Source organism: Cavia porcellus, unplaced genomic scaffold (genome assembly GCF_034190915.1).
Source record: "Cavia porcellus strain 051 isolate PalLab524CR breed Dunkin Hartley unplaced genomic scaffold, mCavPor4.1 scaffold_2, whole genome shotgun sequence".
In the NCBI taxonomy this organism is placed as follows: Eukaryota; Metazoa; Chordata; class Mammalia; order Rodentia; family Caviidae; genus Cavia; species Cavia porcellus.
Window position 1 is genome coordinate 16,486,055 of NW_026947485.1, and position 26,844 is coordinate 16,512,898.

General features: G+C 37.5%; 1 protein-coding gene and 1 non-coding gene across 4 annotated transcripts in view; both read left to right on the forward strand.

Moving 5' to 3' along the window:
• Positions 1-26,844, forward strand: part of Znf277 (zinc finger protein 277) — a 120,102-nt gene that overhangs the window by 73,682 nt on the left and 19,576 nt on the right. For all 3 annotated transcript variants that reach the window (XR_001201292.3, XM_003469836.5, XM_013152456.3), the window contains 3 exons: positions 11,090-11,181; positions 20,175-20,285; positions 22,161-22,293. Coding sequence is in view for 2 of the 3 variants with exons in the window: in XM_003469836.5 (XP_003469884.3) it covers positions 11,090-11,181; positions 20,175-20,285; positions 22,161-22,293 (336 nt within the window). In the remaining variant the exon portion in view is untranslated. The remainder of the gene's footprint in view (positions 1-11,089; positions 11,182-20,174; positions 20,286-22,160; positions 22,294-26,844) is intronic.
• Positions 13,699-13,833, forward strand: LOC111756882 (small nucleolar RNA SNORA70). Its single transcript, XR_002791270.2, has one exon. It is a non-coding gene; the product is annotated as a small nucleolar RNA SNORA70 (small nucleolar RNA).

Here is a 26,844-nt window from a genome sequence, read left to right on the forward strand (position 1 = left end):
CTCACAGTTATAAGCCACAGTTCCTGGCCCGCTGCAGGGCAGAATGGCATAGCAGAGGGAAGTAATAGAGAAAAAGCTGCTCATGTGGCAGCCAGAAAGCATTGAGAGAACGGAGTGTACACTTGCAGGTCACATCCTCAGTGACACATCTCTTCTGACCAAACCCCTCATCCTAGCAGCATGCCAGCTGTGAGTACCCTCTTAATCCAGTCACCTTCCAAAGCTCTCACCTGTGAGCACATGAGGCCTTTGAGGGACAGCCTAATCCAGACCATACCACAGATTAACCAGAGAAAAGCAGCTGGCCATGTGGTACATTCCTGTAATCCTAGCTCTCAGGAGTCAGCAAATTTGAGGCCAGTCTAGACTGAGTAAGGAGTTCAAATCTTGTCAGTACTATATAGTAAGATCCTATCTCAAAAAAAGGGAGGGGGGGAAGCATATAAATTTGTTTAACATGTCATTTAACATGAGAGCTTTTGTAAGAAAATGGAGAACCAAAGAAACAAAAAAACCTGTGCATTTTTGTGCCAAGTTCGATGAGATAGTGATTTAATAGTGATAAGCAGGTTTGCTTAGGAAGACGTGTTCATTCATACCCTTCTGTGACCTTCATCTCAGAGATGAGGACTCTTCCACCCCTTCTTTAGAAGGAAGGCACCCCTAAAATGAAGTTTTTATGATCTGCCTCAGGAGGAAGAAGAGAAGAGACATCTACTTTTCTCTCAAATACCAAGGGCAGATTTTTTTTTTTTTTTTTTTTTTTGGTAGCATGTCCTTTATCAGGGACCATGAGGTTTTTATAAGAATGTTGTGTTGGTTATCTGCTGAGACCTGACTCTGTCCAAGGGGGTGCTTAGAAATGCAGCATTTCAGATATTTTAGTGATTTAACTGGAGAAAGGACAAAACCAAGTTTAGAACTGGAAGTGCAAAGGTAAATTGTTTCTCTGCCCTCACAAGGTTAATTGGATCAAACTATTGGTGAAGTAGGAAAAAGACAAATTTATTAATAAGCAAAAGGGTAAGTCACAGCACAAGGAGAAAAATCACTGAAGTATAATTACTTGTTAGTTCAACATGATTCAGCAACTTATGCTTTTTTTCTTTCAAACCAGGAGAATGAGAAATTAAGGCAGTTTTTAGGAGACTATTAAATAACTTTAAGGGAAACCCAATGGACTTAAGGATATATACAGTAACCTTTACAGCGTCTGTTTGGCTTGCAGAATAGATGATGGATTGTAAGTTGTTCTTTATGGGACTGAAATAGAGGACAATAGTAAAGGACAGAAATCTCTCCAGACTTGAGTCTTTCTTCCTGTGATTTAGTTACTGAAAGTTCAGGGGAAGGGCCAGAGGAAATTCTCTTCTTTGGCAGATCTGGGGTTTAGACAGATACAGGATACATGGACTTTGTAGAAAGTCTCTGTGCTTGAAAGGGAAAAATAATATGAGGCTACAAAGACCTAAATTCTGAGCTACTTTGTAAGCCTTTTAAATTTCTTTAGGAAATATTGCTCAGCATGCCAACAAAGGCCATATTCAAGAGGGTGTTGTTCCTGAACCTTAATGTAGCCAACCGATACTTTGCAAAAATCACATTCACGAAAGGAAGCCTAAGGATGTTCATACATTTTCTAGATGGTTTTAAACTCTCCACATCCAGTCACTAAAGAGCAAGGATTTGTAGTGTGTCACAGCAACTCATAGCCCACATCTCTGCGCTGTTTTCACTCTTTTGGATATGCTCTGACATGAGAACCAATTTGTTTTTAGAATCAATACAAGAAACAACCTTCTGCTCTGTCTGTTGGCCACTATTATCACATAGTGTAGTCGGGTACCCACAGTGACTTCAGGCACTGGCTACCCATGGTTATTTTAGAGAAAAGCACAGTGAGGAGTTAGTCCTTTGCTTCTCTGGTCTTCATTCTTTTGTGCCCATAATTAAAGAATTCATTCAAGACACATAAGACTGCAGAAGTATAGGTAGGATTTATTGTAAAGTAGATATAGAATTGGCTAGAGATTTAGCTCTGCAGCATAAGCGCCTGCCTTGCAAGCAGGCAGTCGTGAGTTCGATCCCTGGTACTGATAAAAAGGAAAAAGACAAAAAAAAAAATAGATATAGAATTACACCTTCAAACTGTAAGGAAGGCAGTGCCACAAAGGCTTCTTCAGTGAGTACACAGATAGGTATTTACGCACCCAAAAGTTACTCTGGGGATCCAGGGAACTAGGTTAACTATGATGCCTATTAACTTTTACTTAAAAGTTATTTCAGAATTGTAAAGTATCTTCCTGTGCTTTATAGAGGTTCCTTTTTCTCGGGGTTTAATCATGTGAGAGACTTACAAAAGATAAGTTTTTAATTTAAACCAGATTCCCCCCCCCCAAGACAAGTGGGTCTTTAAGGAACTTTCCTATTACTGTCTATAAGCTTTGACCACCTGAATTGCAGTATGCCTTGTTCCCAAGTTAGATACCAGCTGGCCAGGTATCAGAAGGAATGTGCACAGTGCGTAACCTTAAGATGTCACTGTACTCTGTGAGGTTTGGGTCTGGGACCTAACAGATGATAGTATTACACATTGAAGTCTTTCTTTAATTAATTGACAACATATGATATTTTGCCTCCTCCTCTGTTCTCATCCCTCAGGCTCTGAGTATTGCCGACCGGGAAATCTTACTGAAACTATGGTGTCCAGAGTTTTTACTAAAATTTCACTGAGTAGCCATGATTGATTAAATCACTGGCCACAGGTCAGACTGATACCACAAAACCCCAGTCCCCTTATCACTTGGTTGCTTTTTGACTTGGCCATCCTCAATCCTGAGTCATCTTGTTCATCTGTAATCCAGGGGCCCGGCATGAAAGACAAAGATAATCTAGTGGCCAGAAATTCCACAGTTCTTTGAAGCTTTTTATGAAGCACAGAGAACAGTGGCCTGCCAAATTCTCTAGTACACAGGCCCTCTGCCCAATATTTTCCTTTTCTGGGAAGGCTGATAGCCAACTAGGAAAACTGAAAAGCCAAAGTCAGGGTCCACCTTGAAATTTGAATGAGGGACAGGGAGCAGTTTGTTTATGTGCCCATCCTGTCCCCTTTCTTATCTTCCATTTCTATGCTAGTGTGTTTTATGTCTGCCTGAAATACTTACTAGAACAGGGGAAGATACACCTAAAATAATCACAAAACCTCAGAGATAATCCACAATTCTAGAATCAAAAGGGGAAGAAATGGGAGATTCTGTTGCTTTCTGTGGAGCTTTTGGACCACTGCCGTAAACTTTGGTGGAGAGACCTGTTGTGTTCTTTGTTGGAGAAGTGTCCACAGAGACAGAATTCCTAGCAGCTCCGGTTGTGCTATTGCCTTTAGTTAGACTGAGAAAGAAACTTAGGAAGTGTCTCTCATAGTCACTTATATATCTACTCAGTCAGGAAACTTGCAAATCTATTACTTGCCTATGTCCATAAAATGCTTTTATGTACCTGTGTAATCTCAGCTGCTGAGGAGGCTGAGGCAAGAGAATCACAAGTGCAAGGCCAGTCTGAGCAATTTAGCAAGAATCTATCTCAAAAAAGAAAAGGGGCTAGGGATGTAGCTCGGTGATAGAGCACTTACCTAGCATATACAAGGCCTTATGTTCAATCCCCAGTACCACCAAAAAACAAAAACTATTGATATCGGTGGTTAATAACATCAGCCTTAGTTTAATGTCCTTGTGTTTATATAAGCTATGTTCAGTAGGTTTGTCATTTTAAGCATTAGGTTTTTTCTGTATACATGTCATACTTAAATCATTATCTTCCAGATTATTCAATTTAAATTGACTGATTTTTATTTTTATAATGTTCACTATAACTCACATTTTCCTTTAATACCTACATGTTAATCCCCTGTGATTGTGTTGAGTGCCATCTGCTGTTTCAGCTCATGAATAAAGATGAAAGACTAGGCACTGACCCTTTTGCTACCATACTTGACATTTTATAACAATTAGGAAAACATAAAACATGCTCATTGCCTAGTATGTAGGTTGATCTTGTATTCTTACAACTGTGGTTTTTATTCAAGCCTCTTTTGCAATGAAATTATTATCTGATTTTTATCAGCTGCTTTGATAAATTCCAGCACATAATACCTGTGACATGCATTTCATCTCTGCATTCTGTAAATCCTTCAATAAAGCCTAGCATATAGTCTAGCATGAATTTTTTTGGAAACAAAACCATAAAACTGATAATCAGGCTTTGATTTGCATGTCTTTATAGTACTTTCTATGAATTGTCTCCTGATTCTATATTTTTTGTTCATAAATGACTTCAAACATGCTGTAACTAATTCTATCAAATTCCAAGCTTTATAAAGGAAGGAAAGGAAAGGGAGGTGAAAGGGGAAAAGAAAAGGGAAAGGAAAGGAAGAGAGAAGGAAAGCAAACAACAAAAACACTTTTCTTGATTATCCAAGTAGTTATACTCAGTGTCTTCCTCAGTAATGCTGATCAGTAGCTGTCAACAGCTTTGCTCCAGAAGACAGAAGCACAAAACTTAAAGCTCAGTTTTGTCATTGCAGGTAAACAGCAATGGGAAAAAGATGTTAGGGCACAGTTAAGATGTGGTCATCTTCTACCGCGATTCTTCCTACCATGCAGAGGATTTGAAGAAACAAGGGCCAGAGGAAGCACAGCAGTTCCCCTCCTACTTCCCCCATCTAGGAGCACGGTGGGTGCACAAAGGGAAATTAAACATTTCTGCCCGCCTAGAGCTTGTGGAGGAGGACATTTGTAGTTGATTACATAAAGATAATAGCAATTAACAAGGTTTCCCTAGCTTCATCCATACACTTTGGAAGGTTTACTTTGAAAAGAATTGCTCTTTTCCACATCAGGGACTGAGGCTGGATCTGGTGAGTTGTTTTGTTTTTGTTTCCTTTTGTTTTATGATAATAGAGAGTTGAACCCAGGGCCATCACACTACATCTCTAGCTCTTTTTTTTAGACAAGGTCTCACTAAGTCACAGAGTTGCCAAAGCTAGGCTTTAACTTGTGATTCTCCTATCTCAGCCTCCTAGAGCACTAGGATGATAGGCATGTGCCACTATCCCCAGCTTATTTCAGTTGTTAAAATAAGTGATTATGTTTTATAACAATAAAGTTAGTTTCCTTAATTACTAGGTTTAATAATTATCACCATTCATTTCCTTTGCTAATACCTCCTAGGAGTTTTGCTTTAAAAAGTCATCTTAAAAACATTGCTGTTATTTATATGAATAGTAGTAAAAGTAAAAAGTTTCTTTTTTCTGAAAAAATGTCCCCCAAATCACTACCTCATACATTGTAGACAATGTTCTGTATCTCTGTATTTCTAAAACTTGTCAATTATAATTTTTTTTGAAAAAAACTTTAAGACCATTAAAATCACAGCTAACAATAAATCCCTTTTGTTAAAGGAGTTTACATGTATGGCAGGTTATTATTTTTCGTTTAAACAAATATTATCAACTTGCTATGGAAAACTCTAATTTACATGCATTTGAAATACAAACCATGAAGTAAGTGCTAACGCTACTTCGGAAAGGGACAGTCAAGTGTGTTATAAATCTTCTCCTTTCAGAAGACCATTTCAAGATTCAGGATATGAAATATATGTGCGTGTGTATTGAGGGTATAAATATAGCTGTCATGCATATATTGGGAATTTCCTCTAATGTACTGTGTGCAGAGAACATAGAAAGCTCATTTTCTAGCAGTGTAGAGTGCTAGGACACAGCTTTCCTGAAGACCAAGCATTGTAGATGTCAATTGAAAGAGGGAGTTTTGTGGACAATTTGAAGATCACCAGAAACTGAGTCCTGGTGAAGGATTTTGCCCAAGATCATATGTAGCGCTGTTTGCTCAGAAAAAGGCCGATTGATTTTCCCACTCATTACAGAGACACTGCACTTGAAATGCACTTTGAAGGATAAGGGTAGAGAACTCTGATGAGCAAAGCTAGGCACATGGTGAATTATTTCAAGCCATTAGTGGCCTAAAGAATCACAATAGGTAGTTGATGACTGCTATTAAGAATAATACACAAATTATAGTATGTGTACTTGATTTACCTATAGCATAGACTTACATGGGGAAGCAGTGTGAAAGAATTTAAAAACCCAGGTTAGGATCAGGTACTGGAGCTCTGTGAACTTTGTGCTAAAGATTATGGGTTTTAGCCCATTGAAAATAACCCTCAGTGTATTACTTCAGGTTTTGTTGAGTACTAGTTTCAGTGTTTTACTTTTGAATACCATGTGCTCACTACCTAAGTGTAGAGTACTTCTTTAAAAGTACATGTAAAATCAGATTTTGTCTTCTCTCCCTCTGGGCATTCCTCAGACAAGCATATTTTTGTTGTTGTTTTGCTTTGCTTTGTTTCTTTGTACTGGGAATTGAACTCAGGACCTCAAGATTGACAGGCAAGCACTTGTGCCACTGAGCTATATTCCTGCAAGTATATCCCTTTATGTACATACAAGGAAAGTCTTTCCTATAAACTCATTTCTCTCATACCTGATAATCTTAGAATATTAGAATTGCAGACAACCCAGAAGTAAGAGAAACATCATCTCTATCAGATGATAGTAATTCTCATCAAATCCCTCCAAGGAAGAAGGCAAGAGCTGCTGCTTCCCAAGTACCAAATATTCTGTGTGTTTGTTTGTTTGTTTTGGTACTGAGGACTGGATTGCAGCTTTCATGCTGAGTTAATTCCCCAGCACTTTTTTGATTTTTCATTTTGTTTCAGACTTAGTTCTAAGTCACTGAATTGCCCCGCTGGGGTAGAAGTTGTGATCCTTCTGCCTCAGACTCCCAGATTGGTGAGTCTACAGGCGTGCACCACCAAGCCCAATCTTGACTTAGTTTGATTTTCACTCTCAAAATCAGACTTTTTGTTTTTCTTTAGCAGTGTTTGGAAGACCCTGGAATACTTTTAGTCCAGGTTAAAAGGAAAAACAGGAGGCCCAGACATAGGATAGAAAATTGGAATGAGGTATAGATGGGGGGAGACCAATTATTGGATGCAGAAGTGAACCCACTAAAATAAAAAGCTTCAGTGAATAAAAGGAAATAAACAAAAACCATAAACAAAAGTATAAAATCCAATAAGGAAAGCACAGAATTTAGACAAGACAAAGAGATCCTGAAAGTAAACTATATTTGGCATTGCAGTGCAATAAGATAGTTCTTGTTCCTAGCAAGGACCATATATCATAAAGCAAGTTAAATTGCGTCTTGAATTTGGAATGCAGAGAAAGTTGGAAGGAACTTGGAAAGCATCCTGTATGAAACTTAACCTTTTACAGGCTGAGTTAAAGTTGCTATGATCTAGAAAATATACATATGTAGAATACTTACTAAAAATTAAATCAAGGCCGGGTATGTTGGCACACTCCTATAATCCCAATACTCAGGAGGCTGAGGCAAGAGGATCTTTGGAAGTTCGAGAGCAGCCTGAGCTACAGAGTGAGAGATCAAGCCCAGTCTGAAATGCATAGCAAGACTCTGTCTCTAAAAGACAAAAATAATAACAATAATAAGACCTAATTATGTTATAATTATGTATATGTTAAATTCTGTTACTTTAGTATTTTCTAAAGCCCCAGATACTGCAGTGTTCATTCATATTTGATACATTTCAATGAAGCTTTTGTGTGATTGTTTTGTAAGAAGATTTTAGTACTGCTCTACCTCTCAAGATCTCTATCCCCTAGATTCTGAACTTGTCTTTTCACTTTGTAGAAAGATCACTGTTAGAAATTCTATATCTACAAGTGCTGCAGTGGTTACCGTGTAAGGCAAAAGAAGGCATGTATATAATGAAACCAGCTTTAATAGCAAATAACTGTAGCTTTACACAAGCCACTGTAACATCTTTTAACAAGTAGTTAGTAGACAATATTCATGAGGTCACTTTCAGCTCAGATGTTCTGATAAGTTAGTATTCAAAGTAGTGGTTACAAAGGAAATCTTACGGGAGTAGTTGCAGACAGGTAGAAATAGAATACGTTTATGGAGAGACACTGGGAAAATAGCCAGGAAGGGCTAGGCAAAGCATTTACATGATTGTAACCACAAGAGCCAAATACAACAGGATGTAAACTATTGTGCCTTCACGTCTGATTTTCCCAATAACTGCCCTTGTTTTCACTGATGGTAATAAACTGAGAGGATTAAGTGTGGAGAACAAATGGTTTAAGTTGCTTCCAATGTAGAAAGGTCTGGGAAGGATGTAAAAGAGTTTGAGTGGTCCCAAGCATAGTGGTTGCACCTATTATCTCAGCTTTATGAGACTGAGGCAAGAAGATAGAGCTCAAGAGTTCAAGGCCAGCCTGAATAATGGTGAGACCCTATTTCTTTAAAAAGGTGTAAAGAGATTGGGCGAAGTACAGTCTTGAGGAAATTTGCTTGATTATAATTATGCACGACATGCAAGGTCAAGGAAAACTCACATATTCTCAGAACCGTTGTCTGTCATTGTGGCTGCAGCTAATGTGGATGACCGAGCTGAGAATCCACAGTATCTCCTCTCAACGTTGTGTGTGAGTTGCTCCAGAACCAGAGCGCGAAGTAACAGCAATGTTCTTAGGACTTGTGAACCCAGCATTTTCTGACGTTTGTTGCCATGACTCCTGTACTGCCTCTACCGTAGTGTAGTCTAAGCTTACTAAAGAGTAATCACTCTACCCATTTAGGTTCTGCAATTCAATTCAACTAATAGAACTTAATTTTTACAGCTTCCCACAATGAATATAATCATTTTGTTCTGTAAACATGTACTAGTAAAAAAGTGTTTTGAAGGGGCTGGGGATTTAGCTCAGCGGCATAAGCGCCTGCCTTGCAAGCGGGCAGTCCCTGAGTTTGATCCCTGGTACCGATTAAAAAAAAAAAAAAAAAAAAGTGTTTTGATGAAAAGAAAACCTTAGACACCTTAGTATCGCTCTGATTTTAAGTCATTAAATCATTTATTTGTGCTGAATCAATATCAAGGAAATGTTAAGATTTCCTCTGGATAAAATTAGAGTTATATCATCATGAGCTTAAGAAATGTGAGACCGAATGTTTTGTTTCGCATTTTGTTTGGCTTTTTTGTTGGTTTGGTTTGTTTTGTTTGTTGAGTGGGGGGAGGGTGGTTGTTATTTTTTGGTAGTAGTAGGAGTTGAACCCAGGACCATCAAATGAGCTACATCCCCATCCTTTTTTTAATCTGACAACTTACTACCACCATAAAACCTTAACATATCAAAACTAAAGAGTGTTCTTTTAGATTTGCTATGTTCGTGAAGTACTGAGCCTGGCCTTTCTGATCTGCTTGTCAGAACTCTGATATATCCACTACTGCTACTTCTAGAGTCTCCGTTCAGCTTCATAACCCCCAGAAACTCCTCTGTCAAACCTAACAGAGTCCTGCCTTATATGTGTGTACCTTAGTATTCGGCAGATATTAAAAGAATCTTAACACGTGTTTCTTGAGCTCCTTCTCTGGCTGTTTTATCTGTAGCTCCTGTTACCACAGTTCTACCCGCTGTACCATCCTGAACTTCGTTTTTTTTTCTCACTTTCTGCCCAGTGAAGTAGCTACTCTTCATTTGTGTGCAACTTTCCTTTGTTGTGATTTGGAAGACATTCTTCAGCAGAAAACATTTTTTTCTCTCCAGGATCACAGCCCAGTGCCCTTATTCAGTATCCAAAAGCATAAACTATACAGAGCAATTGGTTTTCTAAGTAGTTCACAGTAAAAAACTAAGTTTTATATCTAGTTTTCCATTGTGGCAGAAAATAGGTTTCTCTAAACTGATTTTCATTATAGTAGTCTCTTAATCTTTTTCTTGAATGGATTAATATTACTAGATGTTTTATGATACATTCTCAGGAATTCCACAAAGGATATATATTAACATTCTAGACAACTGGCTTGTTTTTATGCTGTTCTACAGATCAAACAAAATCAATAATAGATTTTGTGAAGTTTGTATTTTGAGTTCCATATTATAAGAGAAGCTACAGTATAAAGATGTAACATAAGAACAGCATAAAGACTATTTTTCAACTTAAAAGACTTTATTTCCTTTGAGAAGACAAAATAGGCAACATTTAACCAGAGATAGTTGGTAATATACAACAGGAATTTATGTATACTGGGGAATAGTAGTATCCAATATTTAATAATCCATTTACAGTTGAACTCCACACAAATCACTTAATAATATAAATAAATAGTGCTGTAAGACAATATTTTATTTTAAATTGAAAGTAACTGAGGATTAAAGATGCTAAACAGTATATCAATTGTAAGACCCAGATTTCAAATCCAATTCTGCTCAGTTTTAGTGAGTTCTTAACTTCATGCTGGAGTCAGAAATGAAAATCAAATTGGATCTTGATAAACAGGTAAAGCTCTGTAAAAGTGAAAAATCAAAGAGAAATAAAATTACTTCCAAGAAGACAATATATAGGACCACTGTCATTACCACAGAACATAACCAGAGTATATTTTAAATTATTTGAGTTGAAGCATAACAAGGTAGCTGGAAAGGAAAAGTTTCTCCAGCAGGAAAAAAGAAGATGGCTATCATAGAAGAGGGGTTCTAATCAGGGCAACCACTTAAAAGACTTAAGTATAGTAATTCCATAATAACTAAATAAAAACGGGATTCAAGGTGATGGCATTGGAAATGACAGGGCAACGTGATATAATTTGATGAAAAGTATTCAAACCTTGATTACAAACTAAACTGAGATTTGGAGGCAGGAGCAAGTCAAAAACCACATTTCTTATTTAGAGAAAGTTGTGGATAAGAAATAACTGAAAAGACAGAAGAAAGATGGTAAGACCTGTTAACTTGTAATTTCCTGTAGTGAGTATTTTATAGGTGTTTAATGTTAGAGTTTGGTACAAAGAGAAGAATGGAGAAATACAAAATACTAGCAGTGTTCATGTACTATTCCCTTTGTGCTTCTATCCCAGCTTTCTCTGTTTCAAACTACATTTTTCACTCATTAACTGTATTTATGAAAGGTAATATAAGTCTGTTTCTGCTTTACAGAAAGAAATTCTGGAACAACAGCAGCAAGAACGAAATGATACCAGTTTTCATGGCATTTGTATGTTTTGTAGTGAGGAATTCCTCGGAAACAGGTTTGCCATTATGCAATTTTAAATGTAACTTTTTTTTTAATCTGAAAATTCATCAAAACACCTATAACTACTTTATATACACACACACACACACACACACACACACACACACACACACACACACACATATATGTTGAATTCTGTGGGTTGATCCAGCACTTTTTTCCATATCAATAGTATTTTTTTAAAAGATGAACTGTGGTTGCTCTAAGCAGAACAAGGGAATAAATTCTTAAAATGCCATGAAGAAATTTGTTTAATACCATAAGGCTTTTAAAACTGGCTGACAGGCAAGGCCATATGCAACAAACTATTGCAGATGTACCTCTCCATACTAGCTTCATTAACTCTAAATGTCTGGAATTTTTTGGTTTTTCATTTTTGAGTATTGAAAATGATAGACACTAGAGAGAGAGTTAGAGAATTACCAGTTCTCTCACCAACTCTGATCAGTCCAAAACCACCTTTGCACTAGAGTCTAATTCTGACACTGATCACCAGGAGTTACTGTCAGACTATGCAGCCTTAAAGACTCACTCCCTACATGACTACCCCACTTTTAGACACTAAACCATCAGTTTAAAGAGTTCTCAGGCTACTTACTTGAACTTTTGACTAACTGGATAAAAAGTCAGAGGTTCTCACTAATAATTTTTGTTAGTTTGAAATTCATTAGTTGATTCATAGAACTGAGGAAATACTGTGTTTCAAATGCAATTTCATTAAAGGGATACAGACTTGAAAGAGCCAAAAGAAAAGATAGGTCAAGGTATAGAAAGCTCCTGAATGCAAAGTTTCTTTTCCCTCTCGCCAAGGAATCAGGACCGGTCACCCGCCTAGCCCATGAATGAGTTCACCATCCAGCAATTACACTGAGCTTTGATGTTAAGTTTTTATTGGGACTGCATTACATAGATGCAGTTGTTGAAATCATTGAACTCAGTCTCAGGTCTCTTTTCTGGAAATCAGGCTGGCTCTCAAGTCCCAGCCTTCAGTCATACATACTGTAGTGTACTGCACTTTTTAATCATCATTTTGGATATATTCCTTCTTATTCCAAAAGGACTAACCCTGAAACTTCAGGCTGTGTTACACCAACAGCCTCATCCACCTCAGTGTTACGTATTTATTGATTCTATCAAGAAGCTTTGTTGTTTGCTTCTAATTGTCATATTTTGAAACTGTTTTATTTTTTCTCCTTAAAATAAAATTTAAAAAAGAAGCTATGTTGAGCATCTAGGTTTGTGTAAGTACACTCCTTAAAATAAAAATGTTTTAAAAGAAAAAAAGCAGCTATGTTGAGCATCTAGGTTTGTGTAAGTACACTCTATGATGTTGACACTATCACTATCACACATCTCACCCAACACACCGTCACTACTATGTGAGTGATATCGTAGACCTACATTTGTGTTCTCCCAGCATCGGGATATAAAAAGAATACAAACACAAAAGAAGTAGATAATAACAAATGTAGAATAGAAAATATAGAAGCTATTTATCTCAACCCATTGTTTCTTTGAATGTGAGGCATATTTCATATGGACAGTAAGTTGGACCATGTTTATTGTCAGTCCTGCCTTTTAATTGGAAGTATTTCATTTATGTTTAGTGTAATCACTAATAAGATGGGATATACTTCTATTATTTTGCCGTTTGTTTTCTAGATTTTACGTCTTTTTTCCTCTCTTCCATTACTACTATCTTTTGTGTTGAATAGATATTTCTAGAGTATGATTTTAATCCCTTGTTTCTTTTACCATGTTTTTCTAGTGATTATCATAGAGATTACAGTTAACATTTTACCTAAAACCATTTGATCCAGATTAATACCAGCTTAATTTTAGTTCTGTATGAAAACTTTCCTCTAGTGTTAACTTGTTCCCTGCCCCCTCTTTTTTCGTCATACATTATCACATCTTTATACATAAGTTCACAAAACATTTTATAAGCAATCACTGCTTTATGTAGTTGTCTTTTATATCAATCAAATATGAGGGAAAAAAAAGGGTTATAAATGAAACAACATATTTTATATTTACCTTTATAATTACCTTTGCCGGCATTCTTGGCTTCTTCATTTAGATTTGTGTTACTCTCAGATATCCCTTCCTTTTTGCCTGAAGGAACTCATTAGTTTCTTATAAAGCAAACTCAGTGGCAAAGAGTTGTTTCAGTTTCTATTTGTTGATTTGTTTTTCCATATTTTGAGGAGTAGTTTTACTGGACAGTGAATTCTTAGTTGAAAGTCTTTCAGCACTTTGAACATAACATCCCACTGACTTTCTTGTTTGCATTATTTCTCCATGAGAGGTCAGATGCCTTGTTAAGAATTCCTTCTAAGGGGCTGGGAATGTAGCTCAACCACACAGGCCTGTCTGGCAAGCATGAGGTTGTGAGTTCAATTCCCAGTACCAAAACAAACAAAACAAAACAAGAGCAAAAAAACCAAACCCTGACATTGACACTTACCATTAAAATAAATGTCACAACATTAAAAAAAAAAGAGAGAGAGAACTGAAGTCAGTTAAGCTGACTGGGCGCCTTGGCTGGTGGGTGCCCAGTGTGCAGCGGCTGCAGACAGCAACGTCCTCGGTAGTGTATGCATCTTGTTGCTGGTATGGGCTGCCCCAAGGGACCTTGGAGACACAGAACCTTGGAGGTTCTGACAGATGGATATTCTCTCATATCTGACCACCTGCCACCCCCAATCCAGGCTCCAGACTGGCATGAGGGGTGCCTTTGGGAAGCCCAAGGGCACAGTGGCAAGGGTTCACATTGGACAGGTCATCATGTCTGTCCACACCAAGCTGCAGAACAAGGAGCATGTGATTGGGGCTCTGCGCAGGGCCAAGTTCAAGTTTCCTGGGCACCAGAAGATCCATGTCTCTTAAGAAGTGGGGCTTCGCAAAGTTCAATGCAGATGAATTTGAATACATGGTGACCAAGAAGCACCTCATTCCTGATGCCTGTGGGGTGAAATATATCCCGAATCGTGGTCCCCTGGACAAGTGGTGGGCCTTGCACTCCTGAAGGATTCCGCTGCCCTGCCCCCCATAGCAAACTCAAGAATAAATCTTATCTCTGCCCTAAAAAAAAAAAAAAGAGAGAGAAAACCAGGAGGTCTGCCTCTGCCTGCCAGGCACCACCACCCGAAGGCCCTTTCCTCTGCGCACCCAGCACAGGGAGAGAAAACCAGAAGATCTGCCTCCACCTGCTGAGCGCCACCACTGGAAGGCCCTTTCCATTGAGCACCCAGCAAGGGCTGAGAGAGACAGACAGATCTACATCTGCCTACCCTGCGCCACCACCAAAAGGCCACATCCTGCAGGCAGCCAATATGGGCAGAGAGAAGCAGCAGATCTGCCTCTACCCTCAGGGAGCTGCCACCAGAATGCTTCTTCCTGTAGGCAGCCAGCAGGAGTGGGGACACACAGCCACGTAAGCCCTGTGCATCCGTAGGCCTCCATTTGATGCCCTTGGTTCCTTCAGACAGCCATCACCCACTAGCAGAATCTGACAAACACACTCCTGTGTATCTGCCACCATCGTGGGAGTCCCAGTGTAGACACACAGGCTGAGAGAAGCAAAGCCACAGTGTAGCTGCATAGATCTTAAGAAGCCTGTCCCATGCCCTGCTGTCTCCCTGTAAATCTGGAATTAGAGGAACCCAGGGTGCCTATCTCATCCCCCACACTGCCTAGGGGCAGCCAACATAGAAAGTGTCTGGGGCCCCACAACCAGCTTGTTGGGAGGAACCCAGGAGAATGTAAAGACACAGGAGCAAAAGGCAAACTGAGACCTCTATTCTGCACAGAATAAGTATGGGAGACACAGTCATGGAAGAAAATGGAAGTCACACACCTGAAATCTCTGAGAGGATAGCAACTGAAGTAAGGGAACAACTTCATGAGTTTGTAAAAGCGGCCAAATCAGAAATAATGTCCCAGGTAAAAGAAGAAATCACAAACACTGAAAGAATTGTTCAGCAGGTCTAGAGAAGACATAGACAATAAAGAGGAGCATAGGAAAATGATAGAAATCTTGAATGATGTAGAAAGGAATTACAATGCATAAAACAGATTCAAAGAGAGATCCAAGAAATTAAAAAGTTAATCAAAAGCTGGCAAAACCACTTGAAAGAGACTGAAGATAGATTTTCAAACCTTGAAGACAGGATTGCAGCTAGTGATCGTGAAAGGAAAGATCTCTTAAAAATAACACAGAATCAGGAAATAACAGCTCATCTGCAAAATGATGCAAAGAAGCATAACTTAAGAGTAATAGGTGTATGTAAAGAAGCAGGGATTAATACAAATGAAATTAAAAGGATATTCACTGAAGTAATAGAAGAAAACTTCCCAGACTTGAGAAATGGATCTGGCATGCGGATAAGTGAAGCATATAGGACTCCACTAGCCATAACCAAAGTAAATCTACACCTAGACATATAATAATCAAGATCCCAGAAATTCAGCACAAGAATAGAATATTAAAAGCTGTTAGAGAAAAGAGATGGATCACCTATAAAGGAAACCAATCAGAATCACAGCAGACTTCTCAACACAAACCATCAAGTCAAGAAGAGTTTGGAGTGAAGTGTTTCAAACCCTGAAAAAAAACAGCTTCCAACTCAGATTGATCTATCCTGAGAAACTATCTTTCAGAATTGATGGAAAAATAAGAGCAACTGAAGGAATTCATGACTACCAAACCAACCCTACAGAGAGTGCTAAAGGATATTCTAAAGAGAGATAAAGATGACCATGGATCCAGGAACAGCAGCAGAGGAGGATCACCAAACAAGACAGGCAGATGAATGAAGGGGAAAAGTGGAGGGCCAACAACAGTAGGATAGCAAGGCAGAGACAAACCAATGTATGCTGGTTATAACCATTAATGTGGATGACCTCAGGTCAGCAATAAAAAGAAACACAGGGAGAGTAGATCAAGAAACAAGATCTATCAATACACTGTATACAAGAAATACATTTAACTGGAAAGGAAATTCACAGACTGAAAGTCAAAGGAGTGAAAAAAATTGTTTCATGTGGCAGGAGACTTAAAAAAAGTAACTAGCCCATCAATCGTAGAATGGATGAGAAAGATAAGGTACTTTCATGTGGTGGAAAGCTACCAAGCTATAAAGTAGAATAATCTCAAGTCTCCTGTGGGTAAATGGACACAACTGGAGGTCATGTTCATGGCTGAAGCAGTTCATACACGTGAACCCTATAAGAGCAAAGGGAGGAAATACCTGGGAGGGAAAGGTAGAAACTACTGTCAATTTCTTATTGTCTGACCTTGAACTCTTGCATTATTTACACAGTTTTGTTAGGTTTGGCTTTGATCTGTCTTCTTTTGTTAGATTTTATGCTGTCAGATGGTTTATATTTTGAATATAATAGGATATAATATGGTAATCATAGTTTTCCTATTATATTGCTTTGAAGTCTTTAAAAAAAGAATTCCTTGTATATGAATCTGTTCTTTTTGCTTTCAAAACTGTGTATTTGTCTTTGCTACTCTCTCCCCAACTTTTAGAAATCTAGTATTTGTATGTTAGTAGACTTGATGGTTTCTGAGACCCTGGCAAGGTTTCGTTTGGTTCAACTTGATTTTTCTTCAGTACTGAAAATTGACTCTTTCATTGGTATTGTTTGATGTGATATATTCATACTTTGGTTTTTTAGAGATGGTTGCCTTTAGTTCTTTGAACGTATTTATAGTAATTTGTGGCAGAAAAATGCCACCACTACCACCTCCACCAGTATACTTCAGTTTGTTAGTTGCCCAGGTAGCAGTTCCTGTTCCAGTTCCTGTTGCTGCTGTCTCTTGGAAATGGCTCATCACCATGATGCATAGCTGGTCACTGTGATGCACATTATAAGAACCAATCCCCATTGACAAGCCGTTCTTCCTCTGTGCCCCTACCTTGCTTATTCCATATATGCCCTAGACCACCAGATATCAGGGCCTGATATTCTGGGAATGATCCTGATCTGTGCATGTTGACATAAATAAATTTGCCTCCAAATGTTGGATATGACTTTGGTGTTTGAAAGAGACCATTGCAGACAGACTTAAATTCTCTGTCAAATAAGTCCAACAGCTGAACTTCCTCAGAAGTAATTTCTGTTGTCTGATTTTGTTGCCCATGAATATGACCCATAGTTTCTCTGTGCATGTATTGTAATTTTGTTATTAAAATGCACCTTTTACAATGCACCAAGTCTGAAAATCAAATACTTTTGTTTGTCTCACCAGGATTTTTGTTGCTATTTATAGGGGTAGTGGTTTTTCTATGCTATTTCTTCAAACAGTGTGTCCACTGAAGTCTCTATCCAATTAGCTTAGCTTTAAACTGGTGATAACATAAAGATTTCCTTTAATGCCTTAAGCCAGTGTATCATCTGCTGTTTGTCAAGGGATTCTGTATGTGAATTGGATCCTACATCAGTTTACAGCTCTGCCTTACCTACACTTCAGAGTTGAATAGAGTCTCATAGTTAGCCAAAAGTGGAGGATTAGGATCTTCTCTTGTCTTTCCCATGTCTCCACTCAAACTTACACCTGTGTGTGACCGTCTGTGCCACCAGAAATCTGTCAGAAGAGTGAGAAATGGATAGGGGAAAGTAAAACACAGCCAAGCTCACCATTCTTAGCACAATTGGATCATTTTTCTTAAATAAATATACTTTGGATTATCATACACCTGTGGTAGATTTCCAGAGTTCTCCAAAATAAGAATTATTTTGACGTTTTTTTGCCAGCGTCTGCATTGCTTTTATGGAAAAACATATTTTCAGAGGTCCTTACTTAATCGTTGCAAAAATTGATTCTCCCAAAGCTGTTCCTTTAGCTTAATCTCATTTGTCCAAGTCACATTTGTAGGTTCAGCGGAGATTCTGACAACATAAAATGCTAAACTAAGGAAAAATATCAATCTGGAGAGAACTATGTAGGGAAAACTTCATTTCTGAATTATAGAGGAAAAAAATATTTGAGAAGGAAAAGTACATGAAGTAATAATTTAAGTAAAACTTCATTTGAACCCAGAAAGTATTAATCATATTCATAAGTATTACAAGTCTTTAAGGATCATTGTGAGTGTGAAAATATATAATGATTTTTTTTTGTCTTTTTTGAGATGGGGTCTCGCAAAAATATATAATGATTAAAAAACATTTTCATGAAACTGGCAGGCATTTAATTTCCCAGAAGTGAAACCTAAATTGATTAGAAACTAAGCCCACCTCAGTCTGGGCTGCCCCTGGAGAAGCCTGGTATAGACCCAAAAGTACTGCAGATTACCCAGGGAGTACTTTCAGTCCAAGTTATTAGTAATAGCTAAGCAGATGGACACATGAGCATGTTACCCACAGGTCAATAAATGTAGCTCCTTCATGGCTAAAAAAAAATAATAGTCACAATTTTTAGAGATGTTTGCTTTATTTTAGTTTCTCAAAGAAAATACTAAGAACAGTTGGAGGGAGACAAGTATTTGAATAAGCTGTATAAAGTAACTGTACAATGTGTCACCACCCCTATCTTACCAATGTTATATGTACTTCTGTGTCCCCTGAAACTGTCACCTTTCTTTTATGAAATAAAGTTGTGATAAAATCTGAGTAAGATAATATTACTACCTACATATGTTTTTTTGCTGTATAAAAATTAATGTGAATTAAAAGTTTTATATGGAACGTACACACTATGGGATACTATTCAGCTATATAAAAAAATTAAATCCTGTTATTTGCATCACTGTGGATGGAGCTGGAAAACATTGTGTCAAATGAAATAAACCAGTCACTAAATGACAAGAGTCACATTACTCTGCTCATATATGGAGTCTAAAAAATATCACTCTTATGGAAGTGAGAATAGAACAGTGATCACCAGAGCATGGGAAGAGTGGAGATGGGGCAGGTTGGTCAGCAGGTGTTAAGTTACACTGAAAAATGAGAAGTTCTGGTGTGCTTTTGCACAAAAGAACGTGACATTGCAACATATATTTTAAAAACTTAAAAAGAAAGGAGTTTTAGGGCTGGGGATTTAGCTCAGTGGTGTAAGTGCCTACCTGGCAAGCACTAGGGCATGAATTTGATCCCCAGTACCAAAAAAAAAAAAAAATTGAATAAGAAAGGAGTTTGTATACTTGGAACCATGAAAAAAAGGATGAATGTTTGAGGGATGGATTTACATTAACCTGAATTAAATATTATACATATACATGTATCAAAATATCACACAGTAGTTCATAAATAGGTCCAGTTTCATGTGTTTATGTATCAGTTGAAAATCAATTTGAATGGTGAAAAAAAACAAAGCTCCCCAGTTTTACATAAAATAATAAGCTGTCAGAGTTTCTAGGTTGCATTGTCTTGTGTATTAGATCTGTTAACTGTGGGTTTCAGGTGTCTTCCAGTGATAAACTGAATGTCTAGGATCCCAAGTCATAGCAAGTCACCTTTCTGGTAGGCAGTTCTCTTGTCTCTTCCCCATTAAACTAGTCAGGGCAATGTCACGCTCCCACATTGTATTTATAAATAATACACATTATTCAAATTACTTCCCCTTTGCCTATTCAAACTTCTATGTCTGTCTCCTCTGGAAACAACTTACAGGCATATCCAGAAAGAATGCTTTACCAGTTCTCAAGTTAATCTAGTAAAGTTGACACCTAAAATTAACCATAATATTCAGGATGAATTGTAAAGCAAAAGCACACTTCCTATAGTAGATCAAAGGGCAGAGACCTGATACTCCTAAAAATGCAACTCTCCAGTGTCAGATAATGTAATGAATTTCAGCCTCTCTTTAAAGATGTGGCTATACTTTCTATATAACATGTCACTCTTTCATCGCTCATGTCAGTGCTTAATACTTGCTCATGCTTCCAATTAGTGTTATTGTCTGAATGCAATTCCTAGCATGATTTGTTCCTAGGTGATTTATAAATAATACAAATTACTCACATTTCTTCATAGATCTGTTCTTTTGAACCACATGGCCAGAGAACATGCTTTCAACATCGGATTGCCTGACAACATTGTAAACTGCAATGAATTTCTGTGTACCTTACAGAAGAAACTTGACAAGTAGGTTTCTATTTTAATCTTGGACTTTGTTGCAAATTTTTAAAAAATTAATAGGAACAATTAAATAAAAAATTATTTCTATAGGCGTTTGCATTTTCTACAACAATCTTCATTTTATCTAGATTATATTTTACTATTATGTTTTAATTAAAATGTCATTTATACCAATGTACAGACAATACATCATATACCAAGTAGTGTGTAAAGACCATGCCCCCCTTCTCACCTAAGAAAGAACCGTAATAATTCTTTGACTGTCCCTGTGTGCTTTTCTCTGTTAGTTTCCCCAGAAATCACTGTTCTTAGTTTTGCAATTATAATGTCTTGCTTTTCACAATAATTCTCCTACATGTTTAATAAGGCAAATATTTTGTCGAGTTTTGTGTGTTACTCAGCTTTCTGTGAGACATGGCGTTCTGTATGCATTCTTTTACTCTTTACTTTCCATCCTCATTTACACTAACACTCCCCTGTCTGGGACCGGATTCTGACAACTTGGTATTGAGAACCTATTGAGATGAAGAAGGAAATTCTCTTGAGTCACCAAAGTGGCTTTCAAAGTATGTGCACTATTCTTTCTAGAAAAAGGCTTAAGAGTTTCTTTCAAGTTTATTTAGAACCCAATTTTGATGAATACATTTAAATATAATACTGACAAGTCTAGTGTTTCAGCACACAACATTAAGGGCAATAACATTAAAATATTAATAGTACCAAGTGATGCTGATCAGTAATTTAAAAAGCCAACTGAAATTTTTGTATCAATATTATGTCCAAGTGAATCACTTTACTTTTTTGTTAAATGACCCTTCAGTTATAAAAATATGACCAGACGTGCTTTCTAATAAGATTAGCAGTAATGAATAACAATAATCAGCTTATTGATACTTGTGTGCTATAAAAGACTATACTTATTTCTATACATAAGAAATAAGAGAAAGGATGTGTATAGATTTTTTCAAAGGAATTCAAAACTGAAACAGTAGCAGATTGTAGTCACTTGAGAGTTGGTATATAAAAGAGATTAGACCTAACTCTATGCCTCTAGATTACAGTCTAGATTAGATTTACTCTGTGTGACTCTAACTGGGGCTGTAAGTTACATGCAGTATCATCTGTCAGGTTTAGTTAGGAGTAAATCATTTGGTCAGTAATCTATTCAATCCTGATAATTACAACTTTATTAAGTATTGAATTCTCCATAACTAAAAATATTTAATCAGAAGGCATATGAAAATGTCATAATAGCAGCTAGCATTTATTTTGTCATATCTATTCATACATTTACCTATATGAATAAAATATCTAGCATACCTTATACATAATGAATACTCAATAAATGTATGAAATGATAATAAAAATTCTGAAAATGTTGGGTGTTATCTTCATTTGGAAATCAGAAAATGACAACAGAGAAGCCAAATAATTTTGACAAGTTTCCTAGGTAGTAGATACTGAGCCCAGGAATTAAAAACCTGCATATCAGCTTACAGAATCTACTATACCGTGTACTATTGTTATATGTAGTCGGGGCATCAGGGTTAGTCATCATTGTTACTTGAAGAATATATCATCTGCATTTTCACTTTAGAAAATGTAGTTCTATTGGCAAAGCATCAAGATAATGTTTTTACATTAGCTATCCTTGTCACATCACATTTTAACTAATTCACCGAGTTGGCCAATTTAGCCAACTACAAAATGAACCACATCACGCATCCTGCAGGGCCACAGGAATAAAGCAAGAAGGATTCAGACAAGGATGGTGCATCCATTTGAAGATTTTGATGTGACTGAAAATGAATATATGCAAAATTCAAGTTCTCACAGCTGTTATCCAAGACTTATTCAACCTTGTCTGTGTATTTCTTTTAGTTTGCAGTGCCTGTACTGTGAGAAGACCTTCAGAGATAAAAACACACTCAAAGATCACATGAGAAAAAAACAGCATCGTAGAATCAATCCAAAGAACAAAGAATATGACCGATTTTATGTCATTAATTATTTGGTAAGCTTTGTTCTCATTATTTAAATTTGCCTGCAGTAATACAGACAGTCTTCCTAAAAGCTAGCTGGTGTTCAAATAAGAAATTAATACAACTGCAACTGAGGGGCACTTTCAAGCAGCAGTTCGTGGTGATTTCCAGAGCATTTGATTTACAAAATGATTTGTCTTTGATTTGACAATTGTTCAGATGGTAAAAAAGGTCTCTCAGTAGAACTCACAGTGATGACAACCAAGCATTAAAGAACTTCAACATTTGGATGTCCTTGCCTGGAAACCTCAGTACCATTTGTTGGCCTGTGTAGATTACAGTCCCTTTCTGGTGAGAAGTGGTATTCAGTTGGAGACCGATGTCAGTCTGGCAACCTACAGAAATATGGGAGATTTTGGGTTGACACAATGACAAGGCAGTACTGCAGGTCCTGCCCTCCATCCACTGACTTTTTTAATTGTATGTAACAAAGGAAGAAAACTCTTCAGAGAAAGAGGTTGACTAATTCCTGAAAGGAGAAGAATGGGAAGAAAGCTGAGGAGCTATTTTTGAATGGTGCTTTCTTGAGTAAATAGAAATTGCTTATTTTTCCCCTTGATATGAATGAATTAAGGATAACTAAATATAGTCAGCCATTTTATCTGTTGGGTAACAACATGGGAATTTCCATTCTGGGGTGGAATTTTTGTCTTAACTAATCTATCTAATGTTAAACTGAAATTTCCCTTGAGAAGTGAATCGAGCATGTGTTTGAAGATTGACTTGGGGTGGTTGCCATGGTTTGCTGCAAATGTTTTACAACTAGCTAAAGGCAATGCCACCGTTTCAGTCCTTTAGTCTTCTCTTGAAATCACTGCCATTACTCCCCAAATGCTGCATGAGGGCCCACTTGAGTCCCTAGAGAATGGACTTCAGAGTTAGCACCAAGAAGTATTCGACTTCTACAACAAGCTATGCAGGTGATTTCATGCTTCTTCCTCCTGTGCTCTTTTATGCTAAGACTCAAGAGTTTGGGCTTGGCAGAGCATTATATGGCAGGAAGAATTTACCTTTCAGAGGAGACTTCAAAAGTTTGCATGCTCATTCTGCTGGTACTTTCAGGAAAGTGTGACACTTCAGTCTCAGGAATACTATGACCGTCAGAACCAAAATCATCTTCAAGCACCACTGTCCTTAGGATGCTGGACTGTCCTTAGGATGCTGGACTATACTGGCCTCACTGTCTAATTTGGCTATAGTAACCATGGCTAAAGAGAATATAAACGTTTTAATAAATGTAAGATATAAATTTAATGACAGCTTCAGATTAGCTTTGACACGCTTTTGTTTTTACTAGCAGCTATTAGAGCACTTACTGGAGGACAGGTACTGTGTTAGGTATCACATTAAATCATTTACATCCCTATGATGCAGATATTATTATTGGATTTAGGAACTTTCTGGTTTTCTTTGTTTGTTTTTGAGACAGAGTCTTGCTGTGTAGTTCAGACTGGCTTTGAACTCATTATGTAGCCCAAGTTGGCCTCAAACTTCCAACAGTCTTCCTGCCTCAGCCTCCCAAGACCTGCATTACTTAGTTAATTAAACTCAATTTGTAAAACACAAGTCTGAGGCACTGAGAAATAATCTTCCCAGATTCACACAGGGCAAGTTTTTTACCATCTGTATCCTTTTCTTTCGTTTTACAGTTCAGATGATGCATTTTATGCTTTGGGTTGAGTTTTTTAGTGAAGTAGTGGTGATGATTTCATAATGATCTCTTCACACATATGCACACACCCTTGCTTGTTTTGTTTTATAACTAGACAGTGTGCCAACGTCATATTGGAGCTAACTTTCATGTGTGCTTTAAGATTCTTATCCACAGCCCTAGTCCTGTGTGCTTCCTATGGGGAATGCAACCAGTGATAACTCTAGGAATGGGGATGGGGGTAAAGTGTTTGGACGCCTTGGCACCGTGAAAGTGACGCAACAGCTACATTGAGTACTAGAGGAGTGCGCAACAGCGGTATATCCTTAATGACACTGAAAGAATGTTGTTGTAGGCCAGGTGTGGTAACACATGCCCATAATCCCAGCACTCTTGGGTGGCTGAGGCCAAAGAGTCAAAAGTTTGAGCCCAGCCTGAGCAACTTAATGGCTTAGCAAGACTCTGTCTCAAAAACAACAACAAAAATTTTTAAAGGACTGAAAATGTAGTTCAGTGCATTACAGTTCCCAGTATCACATATATATACACACAAAAGAATATCATAGTTGGGACTGGGGATTTAGCTCAGCGGCATAAATACCTGCCTTGCAAGCAGGCGGTCATGAGTTTGATCCCTGGTACCGATAAAAAAAAAAAAAAGAGTATCATAGTAAAAAAAAAGTATGATAATACATAGAATATATATGAGAGACTCTTACAAGTAGTAATAATGTATAAAGCAAAATGAGGGCCAACAGTTTCTCTGCATCATTTTAGTTGGAGGTTTGTTATTTAAAAACTGAAGAAGAAAATGAGAGACTTGACTTATTCGTCTGAGGAGAAAAGACAGAATTGTGTTCATAGTCAGTGTTTATACATCCACTTCATTGGCTTTGTACATTCTGCATACATTTGTGTGCCTTCCAGGGCCAGATGCAAAAACAGAAAGAAAGATATTGTACCTGATTTGATTACCTCTCTCAGAGTTCAGAGTTTGGTATGGGAGACAGATGCAGGACTCTGTTTGAGTGAACCCCTTGGTAATGGTGTGGGCACAGTCAATATTTGACTTCTTGAGCAGCTGTATATGCAGGAATTGAGTCATCCCACACAGAATTCCTCACCTCATTTCAAACACTGTGGACTCCAGCACAGAGATGGGAGCATCCAGGATGTGCTGGCCAGGTGCACTCTGTAGTCATCCAAGAAAGGGAGTCAGCACACAGAAGATGCTGTCTGTTCCCTCTGAGCTCAGCAAATTGACAGGTTCCTTTTTTCTTCAGTAAGATAATTCCCATGTTTAGTAATTCATATCAGTTTCTCAACAACAGACTTGCAAAAGTCCTTCCCACAGTCTGGATTGTCTACTTCAGGTTATTGCTTTGTTTTCCACAAATGAAGAAGGGTTCAGTTGGTGGTGGGGTGATTAGGAGCAAGGTGCCACTCAGATGCCCCTGCCTACTACTTAACATCACAGGGGCTTCTGCTGTGTATTCCAAAGAGGCTTATATTTTGAACCCTGAGCTTTTTCTGCGTGGACTTATTTTTGCCATGGCTTTATCATTTGTAAAGTTTTTTCTCTTAACCTATTATAGTTTTCGAATAATTCATTCAAATTTGTTTGCATTTAAAATGCTTCTCTGCCTGTATTTCTGATGGATCTATTGTGTGAGCATGTACAAATATTTAAATATTAGAGTAGAGGGGTTCTGGGTGAAGGGATCTTTTGTTTTCCCCTGTGGTTTTTTTTGTTTTGTTTTGTTTTGTTTTTTGTTTTTTGTTTTTTTCCACTCTCCCATTGCTCATAAACCATCTGATGCAGGGGTTTGAGGGGGTGTTTGGAAATATCTTTACTGACATGCCTTCCAAACTTTGTTTTTCTTGCATTCTTTGCCTTCCTGACATGATTCATTAGTAGCAAAGCATCTTAATTAGAAAGTTATATGCTTTGGTTTTGAGCTTTTGGGGTTTTTTTTTCCTCTTTAGGTCTTATTCTTGTAATAAATCATCTGTTTAACTGCACCAAAGCGGCGCACTTTAGAAAAATATAGTCCACTGTCACATGCAAATTGCTTGTTTCCTAATGTACTAATGAACATAGAATTCATATTCCTCCAAAATTTCATAATTCATTAAATATATATTACATAAATATATTTCTCCATGTTATAATGAATACTGAGGAAGTTCCAAAATTATGGTTTCAGTTTGGGAGTTTGATAGTGGGAAATTTTTTCTTGTTCCTTTTGGCTCGAAACATTTATTGATAAGCATCATTTGCCTGCATCATTCAGAATGATAATATCATAGATGATCCATCCTTGAATCATATAGCAATAAAAGTATGGCCATAAGTCTTAGTCCAGAGAGACAATGTAAAGCATGAAAATTTAAGTCATTGCCAAAAATTTTCACAAAGATACTGTCAACTGTGTTGAAGCCATTGATGTCCTGTAATGAGGTTGAGACCCTTCATGATGACTCTGGGAGGTATATTATAGACTTTAACTTAAAGTATCTCTGGTCACATAATGGCAGATGTCTGTGTGGCTGAGTTTATGCATCACTTAGCTGACAGATAATGACAGCTTCAATACCTCTCATTAAGTTCATGAATGATAGATTTTCTTTTTCCCTCTGGATCATAATGACACTCATAGTTCTTTGTTTTTAGCTAAATTAATTGGGGAAAATGTCCATAATGAACCAAACTTGGGCCATGTTTTTCCAAAAGAAGGGTATTGAATAATAAGTGCAGCTCTGCTTATAGCAGGTTGGGCTTGCCTGACCCTGTTGCTACTTGAAAAGATGACCATTAATGTTCGTTGGTCTCTAGTACACTGTCTGCTTATGCATAGCATCTTTGAAAGAT